General features: G+C 44.3%; 1 protein-coding gene across 2 annotated transcripts in view; it reads right to left on the bottom strand.

Annotated features, from left to right (window-relative positions):
* The window catches only part of AMMECR1 (Alport syndrome, mental retardation, midface hypoplasia and elliptocytosis chromosomal region gene 1), a 168024-nt gene that overhangs the window by 21941 nt on the left and 128013 nt on the right, over positions 1-18070 (bottom strand). The window contains exon 4 of one of the 2 annotated variants that reach the window (XR_003942870.1): positions 3916-4119. Coding sequence is in view for 1 of the 2 variants with exons in the window: in XM_030210047.1 (XP_030065907.1) it covers positions 4029-4119 (91 nt within the window). In the remaining variant the exon portion in view is untranslated. The remainder of the gene's footprint in view (positions 1-3915; positions 4120-18070) is intronic. The other variant, XM_030210047.1, reaches the window with a different exon arrangement.

Below are 18070 nucleotides of genomic sequence, written 5' to 3'. Positions count from 1 at the left end.
ATGACAAAGCTGCTGGAGAAGGAAGCTGTGACTCAGATTAGTAAGTTTCTGGAAGAGTACCTTAGATCGTGGTTTGGCAGGTTTTAGAAAAGGTTCTGGAAGTCAGGTTTAATGGGGAATGGACAGTAAGTAAACATCTACAATGGGGAGTTCCCCAGGGTTTGCCTCTATCACATTTGCTATTAAAGATCTATGTGTCTCCACTTAGTGCACTAGTTAGGAACTTTGGGTTTTCGTTTTATGCATATGCCGATATTCAATTAATGCTGCCTCTGTGTGAGGACGGATCTTGGCAGCAAGGGGTTATTCTTTACTTGTATGGAAAGTATGTGTGATTGGTTTTCACAGTGTGGGGTGGGTTGGAATATTAATAAGTCAGATGCAATATGCTTTGATGACACTGAAGAACAATCTCTGAAAATCCAAGTACCAGTATTAGTGGAGAAGAGTCCTCTACCTACATACGGACACCCGTAAAGTGTTAGGTCATCTCTGGCTGCTGCAGAAGAGGAGGAGAACGTGATACTGCACTTGTTTTATATCTGGATGTCTTCTGACTTGAGTTGCTCAAAGAAGCTTTTACTATATGACCCCTGTCGCAGGCAGCTAAGCCAAAACATTGGCTGTGTCGGATCCATCAATAAATTCTGTTCCCTCTGGTCCAAGGCTCTGCTTCTTGTTTCCATCCAGGCCCACTACATTGCTTTTCTTCTGCTAAACAGCGGTACAACAAATGGTTACTAGCTCATTAGACTATTGGACTGCTCTATACATTGGGATATGGACTGCTTACTAAGAAGATTACAGGTGGTGCAAGATACGATTGCTTGGATTTTAACTAGAAGTTCTAGAAGAACCGGAGTTTGTCTCCTGCTCTCTAACCTACACTGGTTGCCATAAGAGGAAGTTCTCACTTCAGACTGATGGTCTTAACTTTTACAATTTTGACTGATAAAATTCCCAGATGTTATGGTCCTGAGTGGAATAATATGTGCTTAGTCATCTACTTTGATCGTCGCAAAGAACTAGTATTCCCTGGCAAAGACATTATAAGAACTACATAGAAAGAAAAAGGCTCTCAGGAATACGGCAGCTGAGCAATGGAACAGTCTGCCAGATATGATTTAAAAAGTCATCCCTCCTGTAATTAAGAAAAGGTTTGAAAACTTATAATTTCTTGTTATAAGGATATTTTATTAAATTATATTGTATGTTACTGTTTGTTTTTGTTTACCATCTTCATTGGTCTTTGACAAAGGAGAGGATATATACATTTTGATAAATAAATAGGCCATACATATAAGATGCATACTACAGTCATTCACCTCTGATAGTATGACAGCTGAGACCACAAAGGAGGGCTCATTGATAAAATTTGGACCTTCTGGAAGATAGTGTGCATGTACTGGATCATAAAGAGCTGATGGCCGATATCACTACCCCATGGAAAACTTTTCTGCCAAAGTGATTTGGCATTTGTGATCTCTTGGGGAAATGTTGGAGAAATCCCTATTCTTCTTAGCTTTCCTCACAGTTGCCTAAACCACAACAGAGACATGGGAAATTTTGACACTGTTGAATTCTTGGGCTGGATGGACTTTACACATCACGTCCAACGTTGACAGACTGACTGGAATAGTGAGTGGAATCTTCCAAACACAAAATTGTTGGTCCTGCAGTAGGCTGTGGATAGTTACTTTTGGTGTCTCGTATTTTAAGAGGTCAAAAGCATCCACTCCCATCTAAGCATCTTGCCAAAGGAAAACAGGTACTTCCTTAGCCATCTTCTGAAAAAACTGTGGATAAGAAATGTCCTTATAAGGAACCTCATTTCTATATGACAGACAAGTCAGATGGAATCCCTACAGAATCCTGTTTGGCATCATCGAATAAGATCTAACCATTCCTCCGTCTGATAAGCGATGAAGAATGGAGAGGGTGGTGGTAGCAAATGCATTGGTTCCTGCTCCGAATCAGCCTATTATGTATCTTAAGGACATCTTTCAGTATATAAAGCCAAAGCAAACAGCCATTCTAGACACTATAGAGCCTTAAGATCTACCATCTCTCTGGGCAGGGGTATCTTCCACTGAGTGGGAAAGCCTCTCTGAAGACTGATTTAATCTCTCTTATTTAGTCTTTACAGTAATTATAAAACACTTTTTGCAGGAATAAATGCAACTGTTCTGAAAGAGGTCTGGAAACAGATGAGGAGGATTCATCAGCGACTTGACCAGTGCTAAAAGAATCTGTTGCTCAAAGGGCCTTTCAGGTAACACCGAATAGCTTGTGAACTGTGCCTGGGGTTTCTGTGCAGGTAGAAAGTGAAGAGTCCACTTTTTGGAAGGGGACAAGATTGCACTGAAGTGTTTACACATTTCTAAGTGCAATGAAAGGCCAGAAGCAGCCACCTTCCCTTCAGACCCAGTAGACTTCAGAGTCAGCTTTTCTACGTTCATGATCACTGTGGGCAGCATTTGTATGGAGATCATCACACTCCGAGATCGAAGTTCACTATGGAACACTCACATGTGCAGAGGTTATAGCTGACTGTGCAGAGCTTTTTTCTGATTTTTCTCTTGCAGGGAATGCTTCTGCACTTCCAAATGGTCATAGAATCAATTCTGACAATCTTGTCTCACTGTAGGAGATATTTGAGTATAATGCTTGCAAGTCTTGAGTGTGGTCCAGACTCAGGGAAGACACCTGGAATAAGTGTTGAAGTTCTGGATTTTTCTGCCACAAATTGGTCAAAGTTGGAACCCTGACTTTAGTGACTTTTTTTAAATAAAACAAATGTGTCTTCTTGAGAACAAAAGGTGAAACCACCACCAAATATATCAAGTTTTATTCTGAGGAACAGCTATACCATATCCATTCAGTAGCATGGAAGAAACAAAACTGAGAAGCTGAGGAGACCTCTGTTTACAGTAAGAGCAGCGGATGCTCAGAACTTGAACTGAATTTTTGGGCTATGGGAGAGTTCTGTCCCTGTACCATGAGATGACATCAACCACTTGTGCCTGACAATCTTGCCGGTCAAGGGGAAAAAAAATAACATATGGGCCAAATTTGTGATTAGTTTATCTCAGTCCTCAACTTTGCATCTAATTTGTATGCATATCATTACAATACCACAAAATCCCATAAATGTGGGCTAGAAATTAAAAACATCCCTGAAATGACTCATTTTATTATCCTACTTTTTGAAGAGAAAGGAGGATTGTGGAATCTATTTGTGCCCCTCTCCCTAAGTTTCAAAATATGAGGACTGATAGGGGGAGGGGGCATTTTTCCTCCTAGATCCATGCATATCCCAAAAAGTATGCTCCTTTAGTTTTGGGTGAAAGTTGTTTAACCCCCATTTCCTGGATTCTTAGAATGGCAATCAGGATCCTGATCCAATAATCCACAGTACTGAGCCAGTATTTCTGATCTCAATTGCTTGCCGATTCACTTACAAGTAATAAGCACTCAAAACTCAACTTAGTATAACAGACTAGTATTTATGTACAAAAATTGACATGTTGCTAGATTGTATTAACTCCACAAAGCCAACAGTTGTAAGAGGAGATTGAAAATTGCTATGAAGCAAACCCAAAGTAATAATGGGATGCAGGTCTTTCAGGCTGGAGGAAAGGTGTGCCAGACATAACCAAAGACACAATAACGTTTCAGATTTAAGTTATTAAAATGTTCATCCAACCCAGGTGCAATTATAAACTAACTCAATAGATGTTAAAAAAACAAAAAAAAACAAACAAACAGTGACTTCAAAAAAGACAAGAGAATACTTTACTTTTGCATTTAATTATTGTACTAGTCTGCTTAAGTAAAATTTTGAGAACCGTTTCTAGTTATATCATTTGATTGCATACATACAAAACTGTCATGTATATAAGAAAAATTCCTTACAATTAAATATTGCTCCACCATCTGACATCAGTGCAAGGTCACATATTGCAATTTGTTTTATATGTATGTTTAAGTCTTTAACCAGATCTTATGAAATAAAGTGCAATAATGACCTTGCTCCTTTGCAACCTCCGGTAAGTAGGTGGCGGTGCGTTTTGATCCTTTTTCATTGATGAATTCTATTCTAATGCCATGTACACCCACCTGAAAGAAATTGGCAGCTTGATTAACACAAAAACAGTTTGCATATACCCCAACAAAATCCCAATATAAGAATGTATACATTTTAAACATTCATTTTCTAACATTTCAAATATTTTTGCAAATAAAAGGAACATTTCAGCCAGACTGAAAAGAAACAGATGTTAAAGGCATCCTTTGCAAAATAGTGCAAATGCCATTAGTTTTTTCAATATTCAAACTTAAAGTACTCCCCCTAATAGCTTTAAAACCATCTTGTTTCAGACCAATAACACAGCCCGAGAATGTTCTTGTGATGGTGGATAATGAGAGAACTAACCACGACTCTGGACTTCAGTTAATATAAATTTATAGGCACACTGACTGCTCATTTAAGTGGGATAAAAGTTAATTTTACAGTTTCTTGCAGGTTCAGTGATTCTCTCTAACTTGTCAAAAATGTTATAACCAATCTCTCTCTCTCTTTGTTGCCAGTCATCTTGCCCTTAGTTCAAGTTGTTAGAACCCACAAAGTTACAAATCACAACTAACCACATTTTAAGTTGTTTGGAATCAGATTTTTCTAAAACCTCATTATACAAATATGCCTACTGTTAACAAAAATCTTGCAAAACTATCAAGTGTCCACTTTTTTCCTATCATAACGCAGGAAGGCAGAGGACAAGTAAAGTCAAGTAGGGAAGGAAAATGGGCATACTGAACGGGTCTTGTCATTTTTTTTTGTTGTTAAATCTCCCACCATATTTTATGTCAATACTAAGCAAAATCCAGTGGATATAAATATCTAGCTAGTTAAGCCTACTAGCTCACAGACTCTCTGGCAGCACAGAGTTAAAAAGCATAAGAAATAAGCATGAAATCTAAGATCTACGGCATTTAGTTTTCTTTAGTTGTGCTCAAAGGTCATCCTACAGTTCATTCTTCAATCTAAAACAAATTGCTATTTTAGAAGAATGCTCTTTGTATATTTTTCAAAAGGAAAGTGTTCAGCTAGGGCAGAATTAATATATTGGCAATCTAGGTACACATCTAGGGCCCAAAGTCAAGAGATGGCCCACAGATCTGCCAAGACTTCCACCTAAGCACGATAAACTATTTAAAATTTGTGTAAACCACCTTCCCGAAGCACGAGGATCACTCAAATTGATGTATGTTTTAATGATGGGAGGCCAGTGGCTGGCAGAACCTTTAGAATTAGCAAAACATACATGCTGAAGGCCCCAGGGAGGAGGTAATGAAAAATTAGGTTCTTACCTTGGTATTTTTCTTTCCTTTAGTCATAGCAGATGAATCCATTACGAATGGGTTGTGTCCATCAACCAGCAGGGGGAGATAGAGAGCACTGAAAAACCATAGTGCCTCATGGCCAGCTAGCTCCATCTGCCTCTTCAGTATCTGAAGCTTCCAAAGCAGTATTACACCGCAAAGTAGCATAACATGAACTTTCCTCACAGCGGATAAACGCCCCAGAACAGGAGCAATAACACAAAGGAGGGACAAACTCAACCGCCTATAACAGAACAGAAATCCTGAAGACTGTTTTCCAACTTCTCCCAATGAGGGAACATATCTACAGGAAAAACTGAACATAAAACAACATCAATGAATCACTGAGGGAGGGCTCATAGATTCATCTGCTATGACTAAAGAAAAGAAAAGAAAATTACCAAGATAAGAACCTAATTTTCCCTTCCTTGTCATCAAGCAGATGAATCCATTACGAATAGGATGTATCAAAGCAATCCCTATATAGGGTGGGAACAAGCCACACCATGCGCCAGCACTTGTGCTCCAAAATGCACGTCACTCCTGGCAGCCACATCCAGCCTGTAATGTCGGGCAAATGAGAGCTTAGACGCCCATGTCGCTGCACTACATATCTCTTGAAGAGAGAGTGCTCCAGTTTCAGCCCAAGAAGAGGAAATCGCTCTTGTGGAATATGCCTTAAAGGCTTCGGGCGGAGGCCGGCCACACAGCAAATATGCTGAAAAAATAGCTTCTTTGAACCAATGGGCTATAGTGGCATTAGACGCTGGAGACCCTCTGCGCGGACCTGATATGACAAAAAGATGATCAGAGGTCCTAAAAGCATTTGACATGCGCAGATACTGCAACAAAGCCCTTCGCACACCTAGGAGGTGCAACTGCCCAAAGGCTTCCTGAAACTCTCCTCTGGAAAAGGAAGGCAGGAAAATAGGCTTTTAGGTGAAACGCTGAAACCACCTTAGGCAGGAAGAAAGGCACCATACATACCATAACTCCGGACTCTGAGAATTGCAGAAAAGGGTCTTGACAGGACAGCGCCTGAAGCTCAGACACCCGTCTCGCCAAAGTAATGGCCACCAAAAAGACCGTCTTTAGGGTCACATCCTTCTCTGAAGCTCACCTTAGCGGCTCGAAGGGCAAACACTGAAGGGCCTTTAAAACTAACCCCAGGTTCCAGGCCAGACACGGAGCCCGCACGGGAGGACGGAGCCCGCACGGGAGGACGGAGCCGAAGCACCCCTCTAAGAAACCATGCTACATCCGGATAAGCAGCAAGAGAGAGGCCAGCGACCTTCCCTTGAAAACATACTAAGGCTGCCACTTGAACATGCAGGGAATTATAGGCAAGGCCTTTTTGTAAACCATCCTGCAAAAAGTCAAGTATCGGCGAGACAGAAGCCCGCATGGGTGTGATCACTTTAGAAGCACACCAAGCCTCAAACTGGCACCAAATCCTGGCATAAGTAACAGAAGTGGAACGCTTGCGGGCCTGTAGGAGAGTGGAAATGACTTTACTGGAATAGCCCTTGTCTCTCAATTGCGCCCTCTCAATAGCCATGCAGTAAGACCAAAGCGGCAGGCGTCCTGCATGGTCACCGGTCCCTGTGACAACAGATTCGGTACCAGAGGCAAAGGAAAAGGAGCCTCTACCAGCATCCGCCGGAGGTCCGCATACCACGGCCTCCTGGGCCAATCCGGGGCAATGAGAACCACCTCTCCTTGATGAAGCCGAATCTGCAGGAGCACTCGCCCTATCAAGGGCCACGGAGGGAACACATACAGGAGGCCCTGAGGCCAGGGTTGAGCCAAGGCATCCAACCCCGCCGAGCGAGGATCTCTCCGTCTGCTGTAAAAGCACGGGACTTTGGCATTTGCGCTTGAGGCCATAAGATCCGCTACGGGCGTCCCCCACTTGGCACAGATCTGAAGAAACACTTCATCTGCCAGTTCCCACTCTGCTGGGTCGATTTGATGCCTGCTTAGATAATCGGCTTGCACGTTGCTCTGACCTGCAATGTGAGCTGCTGACATGAACTGCAGATGTAACTCGGCCCAGTGGCAAATCTGTGTGGCCTACGTGGCCAGTGCTCTGCACTGAGTGCCGCCTTGTTGATTTATGTAGGCCACTGCTGTCGTATTGTCCGACAGAACTCTGACAGCCAATCCTTCCAGGGTCAAGTGAAAGACCAGAAGCGCCTGGAAAATCGCTTTCAACTCCAAGCGATTGATGGACCACTCTGACTCCTCGGGTGTCCAGACCCTGGGCATGCCTTCCCTGGCAATGTGCACCCCAGCCCTTCAGGCTGGCATCTGTTACCACCAGGCACCAATCGGGGTGCGCTAGCGGCATTCCTCGCGCAGCATGCTGTCTGAGAGCCACCACTCCATACTGAGCTGGGTCGCAGGGAGCCACGTGAGTCTGCACTGATAATCCTGAGAACTTAGAGACCATCGTTGAAGCAGGGAGCACTGCAGAGGTCTCAGGTGTGCTCTCGCCCATGGCACCACTTCCAAGGTGGCCGTCATCGACCCTAACAGCTGGATAATGTCCCAAGCGCGGGGGCGAGGCATCCTCAGGGGCAGACGGACCTGATTCTGAAGCTTGCACCGCCTTTGCTCGGGTAGATAAACAAAGCCCAAGGCCGTGTCAAACCAGACCCCCAAATATTCTAGAGATTGAGAGGGGGTCAGGTGACTTTTGGCTATATTGACGACCCAGCCCAGAGACTGAAGTACTGAGACCACTCTGGCTGTTACCTGATGACTCTCCTCTGTCGAGTCCGCTCTGATGAGCCAGTCGTCTAGATACGGGTGAACCCGGATACCCTCTCGCCTGAGAAAGGCAGCTACTACCACCATTACCTTGGAAATGGTTCGGGGAGCTGTGGCGAGGCCAAAAAGCAAGGCCCGAAACTGGAAATGTTTTCCTATCACCGCAAACCGCAGAAACCTTTGGTGCGGGTGCCAAATAGGAATGTGCAAGTAAGCTTCTTTCAGGTCCAGAGACGTGAGAAACTCTCCTGGTTGTACCGCCACAATAATGGAGCGCAGGGTTTCCATGTGAAAATGCTGCACTCTTGTTGACTTCTTTTAAGTCGAGGATGGGCTGAAAAGACCCGCCTTTTTGCGGTACCACAAAGTAAATGGAGTAATAACCTGAGCCATGTTCGGCGGGGGGCACCGGGGACACCGCCCCTAGGTGAATCAAGCCTTGCAAGGTCTCCTCTACCGCCGCCCATTTGATGGCAGAACCACATTGGGACTCCACAAACACGTCTCTCACCGGGGCATTGAATTCTATTCTGTAGCCATCTCTGATCAGGTCCAAAACCCATGATCTGAGGAAATCTTGACCCACTCCTCGAGAAAGAGGGAAAGCCACCCTCCTATTGCAGGAATCGAGGAGAGGGCCGGCGCACCATCATTGAGAGGGTCGCCCTTGAACTCCAGGCCTTGAGCCGGTCGCTGCGGAACGCTTGTCCGAGCGAAAGGAGTTCCTCTGCTGAAAGCGGGCACGAGAAGTGAACCCAGCAGAACGCCCCGGGCGGTACCTTCTAGCTTCACGGAAGCGAGGTCTGTAAGAGGAGGGAACCGCCTGACCCTTGGAAGAAGGCCGCGGCCTATCCTCGGGTAAGCACTGGGGTTTAGCATCCCCCAGGCCTTTAACAATTTTCTCCAACTCCTCACCAAATAGAAGGCCTTGGAAGGGCAACTTCACCAACCTTTGCTTAGAGGCCATGTCAGGCACCCAATGCCGTAGCCATAGAAGACGGCGAACTGCCACCGCCACAGCCATCTGTATAGCCGAAGCTCTGACCAGATCATAAAGGGCGTCAGCCAAGCAAGACAAGGCCGACTCCATCCGCGGTGCCACCTCTGCATGGGGTTCCGCTCCATCTCCGGGCTGTTCCACTGCCTGTTGTAACCAAGCGAGGCAGGTTCGGGCAGCATAACAGCTGCATGCAGATGCCCGTAAGGATAGGCCTGAAATTTCAAAGGACCGTTTCATAGCTAATTCCAGGCGTCGGTCCTGCATGTCCTTCAGGGCAACTCCTCCTTCCACTGGGAGGGTAGTTCTCTTTGTCACAGCCGTGACTAGGGCATCCACTTTAGGCACTGCTAGGCGCGCCAAATGCTCCTCACTTAGAGGGTATAACTGCCCCATTGCCCTAGCGACTTTCAAAGACCCTCGGGGTCAGCCCATTGAACCGAAATAAGCTCTTGGATGGAGTCATGCAAAGGAAAAGCTCGAGCAGGCTTCTTAGTACTTGCCATCCTCGGATTACCAGCGGAGGCTTCGCCACTCCCAGGATCTTCAATAGAGAGGGCCTGCAGGGCACCAGAAATAAGTGCTGGTAGCTCGTCGCGGTGGAAAATCCTCACCGAGTAAGGATAATTTGGATCCGGTGGCAATCCTGCACCTTCCTCTGGCTCTTCCGACCACGAGGGCCTGCCAGACCCCTCAGAATCCTAACATCCCGACCACGTGGGGGGGGGGGGGCGCCACTCTCTGAAGGGGAATTAACCCTTCTGTGCTTGTCTTGCACCCCACTGTCAGGGGAGAACACGCCTGACGGCAATCCAAGGCCGAACTCCACTGGAGGGGGAACAGTTAGCAGAGCCAAATGAGACCCCTGCGGGAGAGCTCTTTTTAACATGAATGCTTTATGCAGCAGTAACACAAACTCAGGGGAGAAGGACTCACCCCTGCCTCCCGGTTCCAGTCTGGGGCTAGAAGCTCCCCTGTTAGCCTCCACACGAGGCTCCCCTCCAGATTCAAACCCCTCCGCTTCAACAGGGGTCGCGCCATGCTGCGCGTTCAAAATGGCACCCGCTGCCAGCTCCACTGAGTGAGAAGAAACATCGCTCGCCATGCTCGGGCCGGCTCTGACGTCTGAAGAGAACGATTTACAGAGCCCTGCTGCTGATCTGCGCTTGCCACAACTGGAACAGCACTTAACAACCTCCGCATTCATCGCTGAAAAACGATGGAAAATTCAAAATGGTGGATTCGCGCCAAAAACGTCCCGATTGCGGGCCCTCCCCGGAGGAGCTACAAAACGCTCTTACCTCTCAGGACCGAGTCTCAGAGCTCCGGTCACGCTGCACAATCAGAAGAAAACCTCTTTTCTGGAATCGCAGCGCCAAAGTGCGACGCAACATTTTTTTTTTTTTTTTTTAACGCTGTGAGGAAAGATAGAGGCAACAGCAATAGAGGCAAATTTCCAACTCCGGAGGATCAGGAGAGTGGGAAAGGCAGGGAAAGGACGAACCAATGTGCCAGCATCCACAAATGAGAGAGTGGGAAAAGACAGGGACAGGGCAAACCTATGTGTTTACATCCACATCGGGGGCCGGGTAAGGCAGGGAAAGGGCGAACCTATGTGCCTTTAAAGTGGGCACCACCAGCCATAACACCCCTGCTACAACTGGCCAAAGCACAGGAGCCACCCTAGGCAGATTTCTGAAGGAGCTGAATAAGCTGCGTCCACCCTGCTGGGGAGATAGAGAATACTGAAGAAGCAGATGGAGCTAGCTGGCCATGAGGCACTATGTTACTATGGTTTTTCAGTGCTCTCTATCTCCCCCTGCTAGTTGATGGACACAACCCATACATAATGGATTCATCTGCTTGATGACAAAGAATTGACGGTTGCCTGTCTCTGTGCCATGAACTCAGGCTCTCTGAGGCTGAAGTACTTTAAATGTCAAGTACTAGGGCCCAATAATCAGCATTTGCTGTCCACTGCTGGCATTAAACCCAGATATTCAATGCCGGGTCATTTCTGGTGATCGGCACTGAATATCTGGGTTTATTTTGGCAGCTAAAATGTTAACCAGCTATGCCAATATTCAGCGCTAACTGGTTAACTTTTTAGCAAAGGTGCACCTATTTAAGTGGCCTAGTCTGACTGCTCAACATAGCTGGTATCCATTGTTAAGCGCTTAAATGCTATTTAACCATCTAGGAGCTGTTCCTGACCAGTTAGTTTTAAATATCGGAAATATCCAGGAGGGGGGTCAGTGCCTACGCATAAGGAGCTGAATCCTAACAATGAGTCCAACCAAGTACAAAATGGAAATAAAATCTTTCTAAAAAAATCTGGGAACTGGCCATAACGATTTTCATGAGACGGCAACCTTGGAGTGGACAAGGAAACTGTTGAACAAGATTACAGTGCGACCCACGGCATAAAGGTAGTACTAAGGGAGAGAGGAATGTGATGCACTATGCTGAAAGTATAGGCCTGGCTGTGGCTTTAAAAGCTGACCAATCAGAAGCCTTAGGCGCAGTTTTCTTTTAGCCGAGATTATAAACAATCATTGGGCGGAATCTGACTGCCCAACAATAACGAGGCTGTAAAACTGATTATGAAAAAAAATCATTTTATTTAGTTATACGCTTTTTGCCTTAAAATACTTTTCTAGCCTTTAACCTGTCATTTCCTCACTCCTACTTCCCTTTCACCCCAAATAGTTATACTAATCACTCTCCTGGAATGCAAAATTGAATTATTTATACTATACGGTACTGGAGAATAATTCAGGTTGTCAGATTGCAACCTCCCCATTCCTCACAATTCTTTCACAGCTGCTTCTGTGTTTTTAAGCACATACTACTCTCACTAGGATCTGCAGCAGACGTTTACTGAAAAATCTGAATTTTATCTATCACCTCCAATTACTATAAATCTAAACATTGAATACTGCAAGCTCCACTGAAGCCTGGGTGGAATGTGAAACAGGTCTACCCAAGTTTTAGTCAACAATCTCATTTTAACACATAAAAATTTATACAACTCAGATTTACTAACTGTATTTTGTAATTTTGCCTCAATTTCCTGCCTTTCCCTGGAGCCACAAATTGGGTAACAATAAAAAAAAAAAAAGCAGACCACCATCTACCACATTCTAATCCCACGTCCACAACAGACCCATTTATACGAAACTTGTAACTACTGCACTACATCACTCTCTCAAGATCCTAAGACCCAGGGACATAGACAGCAGCCTTTTTGGGGGGACCCTGGGGTGCCACCTGTTCCTTTCTGCTCTCTCCCCCTCCCCAGGTTAAAAATTTTACCTTTGTTGGTGGGGATGCCCAAGCTCCACCAGTTGAAGAGCTCCATGGCCTGAACCTCTTCCAGTGTGATGAAGACGAAGCCTTGCTTTCCAGTTACCAATGCTAGCACTCCAGGTGCATGCTCAGTTCATGCATGCGAACTGAGCATTTGCCAAGAGAGCTGGCATCGGTGCCTGCAAAGCACGACATCAATTTCCTCACACTGGGGGAGGTTCAAGCTGTGGAGCACTTCGGCTGGCAGGGCTTGGGCATCCCCACCAGCCATTCAGGGTACTGCAGTTTGGGGTGGGGGCAGGCCTCCCCCCCTCCTTGGCTACGCCACTGCTAAGACCTCCACACATTGCCTTACTCAATGGTGCTCTCAATCAAAAAACCCCAAGAGACTCCCACCTAAAACAAAATAGACTTCCACCCTCTGAAAGGAGGACTGCAATGGCAGCAGCAGTCAGTATATACTTATAACCCCAAGTCTTATTAACACCCTCCTATCCATTGATTGTGCAACTACATTTCGTGTCACAACCTTGTTAGGGAACCTATGCTGATAGGATTTTTATGATGTTGAAAGCATGCACAGAGGTTTTAGCTTTTAGTTGAGAAAAAAAATAAAAACTATGGATGAGAGATAGCTAAGGTTTTCTCCCATTTTGATTTTATGGGAAAAATGCTTAGGTATACAGGACCCTAAGCTTTTTACCTGTAATGGACCTTCTCCATAAAGAGTAGAATAATAAGCCACACAAGGGGTTGACATCATCCAACAGCACTGACAGAAAAAATTTCCAAAGCTAGAAAGTTTTTCAGACTGTGCATTGTGGTTCCTGATCAGCCACTGCCATGTGACCACCTTGGTCTTACAGATTAGCCAAAAATTCAACCCCAAAGAGAAGGAAGGAGGATATGCGTAATTGATCGTTCTGCTTTATACAAACATGTTAAAGGTAAACAACTTAGTTTGCTCGGTCAACAAGCAGCATGACCAGTCACATAGGGAAGACACATTTGCTACGGATTAGACGACATTTTTAGAGGGAAAGACCGAAATAATAAAATCGGTCCTATGATGGATATAGTTGAATGCCAACCCTGAAAGAGGTCCTGGAGGACAGACTGGTGAAACCTAACGCTACTTTGGATGTCAATATCCAAACAATAATGGAATGTAAGTCTTCGTACAAATATCTTTTCACAGCCTTGCAAATTTCACCAACAGAATCTGATTTTAGATGGGTAACTGATGAAATCAGCTGGGTCTCACATTCCAATGTGGGCCTTCACATGCCCATCCAGTGTTAGCCCTGCTTGGACATAGAGAGATGCAATTTACCATCCAATTAAAAGGGGCAAATTTGGCTTCAGTAATCCAAGATCTCTTGATGAAGACATTCAAAGCTGTATAACTGTAAGGACTTGAATCTGCTTGAGACACAAGGCAATTCAAATGGTTTAAAGTTTATGCAAACCCCATAAATTCACTCTAAATTGCCAAAAGACAAGCCATGTTCATACCTCATAGCTTACAGCCCACCCTATCATTGGGTAAAATCTTCAATTCATCTTGATAAATGCCATCTGATTTCAGTCAGGTCAACTATCAGGCCACTAGACTGAAGCTATTCCTTCACCGCTTTCAAACATCCATTTAGCCTTCTTACTGCCAGGTCCACCACCTTCCACTGGCAAAATAAGCTGTACATCATCTGCATATAAATAAAACAATATTAATTCCTGACAAAGCTCCTCAATGGTTTTTCCTCTTTCACATCTTTTCAACATTTATCTTCAACCTTTGGAAGGTGGTGGACCTGGCAGTAAGAAGGCTAAATGGATGTTTGAAAGCGGTGAAGGAATAGCTTCAATATTTGTACGAAGACTTACATTCCATTATCGTTTGGATATTGACATCCAAAGTAGCATTAGGTTTCACCAGTTTGTCCTCCAGGACCTCTTTCAGGGTTGGCATTCAACTATATCCATCATAGGGCCGATTTTATTATTTCGGTCTTTCCCTCCAAAAATGTCACATATTAGCATAATAAAACTCATTACTTCTATAGGGAGAGATTACTACCGTTTCATACTTTTCTATAACCGCTGTCAAAAAGTCATGTTTTCAATGCACCAATAACCTATATTATACTATTTTCCAAAATCTTATGGCAGAATGTTCCACAACTCTAGTGTTTGTTAACTTACTGTCCTATTTCTCTGTTTCTGTAGCCTTGATGGGCTATAGGGAGTGAAGCCCTAAACTGCCCCTCTGAATGCAAATTGTGCTCTGAAAGGTACCAAATAACCCAAGTAGTCATATAGCCTAGGGCCATCCCATGCAAAATATTTAAAACATAGTTTAATTGAACTTGGACTCTAGCTGGAAGCCAATGAAGAGCAGTCAAACACTGTTATCCTATTCCATATGGAACCATCTAGAACCATCTTTATCACATGCTGCAGAATTTGAAGGCGAGCCAACTGTCATTCTGGAAGACCCAACAGATTTATATTACAGCGTTCCAAAGTAGATAATATCATTGTCTGTAAACAAGCCACCCTCAGGTGAGTCGTTTCCAAGAACATATGGATCTGACCGTCTGATGGGCATCAATATGAACTCCCAACAGTTTTGATTCCTAACATAAGGGAATATAATTACCCGCTTTAACTGGTCTCTTTTCTTTCTTCCACAACCAAAGAATTTTAGTCTTGTCAGGATTTTTAACCTATGCTGTTGCATGCATCAGTTATTTTTATTACACCAAAACAACATGGCTATCTTTTTAAATATATTCAGATTACAATTCAGATACAACATTAACTGCCAGTAAATGCCCTACTTACGTGGATTACAGCTACTATAAAGTTTAAAAAAAGTTTTATAATTTTTCAATATGTTTAAAAATCCCTAGGTCACTTTGAAACGTGTCAGTTGAACAGGGCTTTTTCCTTAAAACAAATTACGAATGAGCCTGTGGTGCCTCCTTGTAATAGTGAGAAAAATACACAATAAGACCCTCACACCCCACCTATTGTACTAATTAGTTTAGATAAAATGTGGAGTGGAGGAGTAGCCTAGTGGTTAGGGTGGTGGACTTTGTCCTGGGGAACTGAGGAACTGAGTTCGATTCCCACTTCAGGCACAGGCAGCTCCTTGTGACTCTGGGCAAGTCACTTAACCCTCCATTGCCCCATGTAAGCCGCATTGAGCCTGCCTTGAGTGGGAAAGCGCGGGGTACAAATGTAACAAAAATAAAATAGATACTATTGGAGATTCTACATGGAATGTTGCTACTATTGGAGATTCTACATGGAATGTTGCTATTCCACTAGCTGCGCAGGCTTCTGTTTCTGTGAGTCTGACGTCCTGCACGTACGTGCAGGACGTCAGACACGCAGAAACAGAAGCCTGCGCGGCCACATTGGTGATCTGCAAGGGCCGACTTCTACATGGAATGTTGCTACTATTGGAGATTCTACATGGAATGTTGCTACTATTGGAGATTCTACATGGAATGTTGCTATTCCACTAGCAACATTCCATGTAGAAGGCTGCGCAGGCTTCTGTTTCTGTGAGTCTGACGTCCTGCACATGCGCGGCCACATTGGTGATCTGCAAGGGCCGACTTCTACATGGAATGTTGCTAGTGGAATAGCAACATTCCCATTCCATGTAGAATCTCAAACAGTAGCAACATTGGAGGAGGAGTGGCTTAGTGGTTAGGGTGGTGGACTTTGGTCCTAGGGAACTGGGTTTGATTCCCACTGCAGGCACAGGCAGCTCCTTGTGACTCTGGGCAAGTCACTTAATCCTCCATTGCCCCATGTAAGCCGCATCGAGCCTGCCATGAGTGGGAAAGCGCAGGGTACAAATGTAACAAAAATAAAATAGATACTACTGGAGATTCTACATGGAATGTTGCTACTATTGGAGATTCTACATGGAATGTTGCTATTCCACTAGGAACATTCCATGTAGAAGGCTGCGCAGGCTTCTGTTTCTGCGAGTCTGACGTCCTGCAGCCACATTGGTGATCTGCAAGGGCTGACTTCTACATGGAATGTTGCTAGTGGAACAGCAACATTCCATGTAGAATCTCAAATAGTAGCAACAGTGGAGGAGTGGCCTGGTGGTTAGGGTGGTGGACTTTGGTCCTGAGGAACTGAGTTCGATTCCCACTTCAGGCCCAGGCAGCTCCTTGTGACTCTGGGCAAGTCACTTAACCCTCCATTGCCCCATGTAAGCCGCATTGAGCCTGCCATGAGTGGGAAAGCGCAGGGTACAAATGTAACAAAAAAAAAAAAAATTAATAGCTCCCATGTATGAAAACAGAATAACATAAACCAATTCATATAGGGCCCAGAGCAAACAAATTTAACACTAACAGTTTAGTTTGACAAAACAAACTTAACAAACTAACTCCCACTGAAGTTTGCAGAGGCATGGACTTGCAAGGATTTCTCAAAATCAAACCACTGGTTTCTCAACATTCAGGACTCCATGTCAAAATCAAATTACCTATCTGGTCACCGCATCTCAAAAAAGATCTAATGAATTAGAAAAGGTGTAGAGAAGGGCGACAAAAATGATAAAGGGGATGGGACGACTTCCCTACGAGGAAAGAATAAAGTGGCTAGGGCTCTTCAGCGTGGAGAAAAGGCGGCTGAGGGAAGATATGATAGAGGTCTATAAAATAATGAGTGGAGTTGAACGGGTAGATGTGAAGCATCTGTTTACGCCTTTCAAAAATACTACGACTAGGGGGCATGCAATGAAGCTACAAAGTAGTAAATTTAAAATGAATCGAAGAAATGTTTTCTTCACTCTGGAATTCGTTGCCAGAGAATGTGGTAAAGGCAGTTAGCTTAGCAGAATTTAAAAAAAAAAAAAAAAAAATGGTTTGGACGGCTTCCTAATGGAAAAGTCCATGGAACATTATTAAATTGGACTTGGGGAAAATCCACTATTTCTGGGATAAGCAGTATAAAATGTTTTGTACTTTTTTGGGATCTTGCCAGGTATTTGTGACCTGGATTGGCCACTGTATGACGCAGGATGCTGGGCTTGATGGACCTTTGGTCTGTCCCAGTATGGCAATACTTATGTACTTATGTGCTTGGGATTCTGAATGGAATCTTGCTACTTTTGGGGGGTTCTATATGGAATGTTGCTACACTTTGAAATTCTGCATGGAATCTTGTTATTCTTTAGAATTCTAGAATCTTGCTACTCTTTGGGGTTCTACATTGAATGTTGCTACTCTTTGGGTTTCTGCCAGGTATTTGTGACCTGGATTGGCCACTGTTGGAAACAGGATACTGGGCTCGATGGACCTTTGGTCTGTCCCAGTATGGCAATACTTATGTACTTATGTAAAACTTCCATAACCACAATATGAAGCATTTACAGTCTATGCCCTGGCCTAGATAAATTGCTTTGCTTGATGTTCCCTAGCTGATGATCCATGATATCTTGTGATCTAGAGAGAGAAGCTTGTCCTGCTGAATGGCAGCAGCGGAAAGACAGATTAAGTTACAATTGTGAATACCAACAGAGGCTGGAGAAAAGTATAAATCAACAGACAAGCCGAAAAAAAATATATATGCCTG

This window comes from Microcaecilia unicolor, chromosome 7 (genome assembly GCF_901765095.1).
Source record: "Microcaecilia unicolor chromosome 7, aMicUni1.1, whole genome shotgun sequence".
NCBI classification, from domain to species: domain Eukaryota; kingdom Metazoa; phylum Chordata; class Amphibia; order Gymnophiona; family Siphonopidae; genus Microcaecilia; species Microcaecilia unicolor.
The sequence above is the reverse complement of the archived record's forward strand: the minus strand, read 5'-3'. Positions and strand labels throughout refer to the sequence as shown.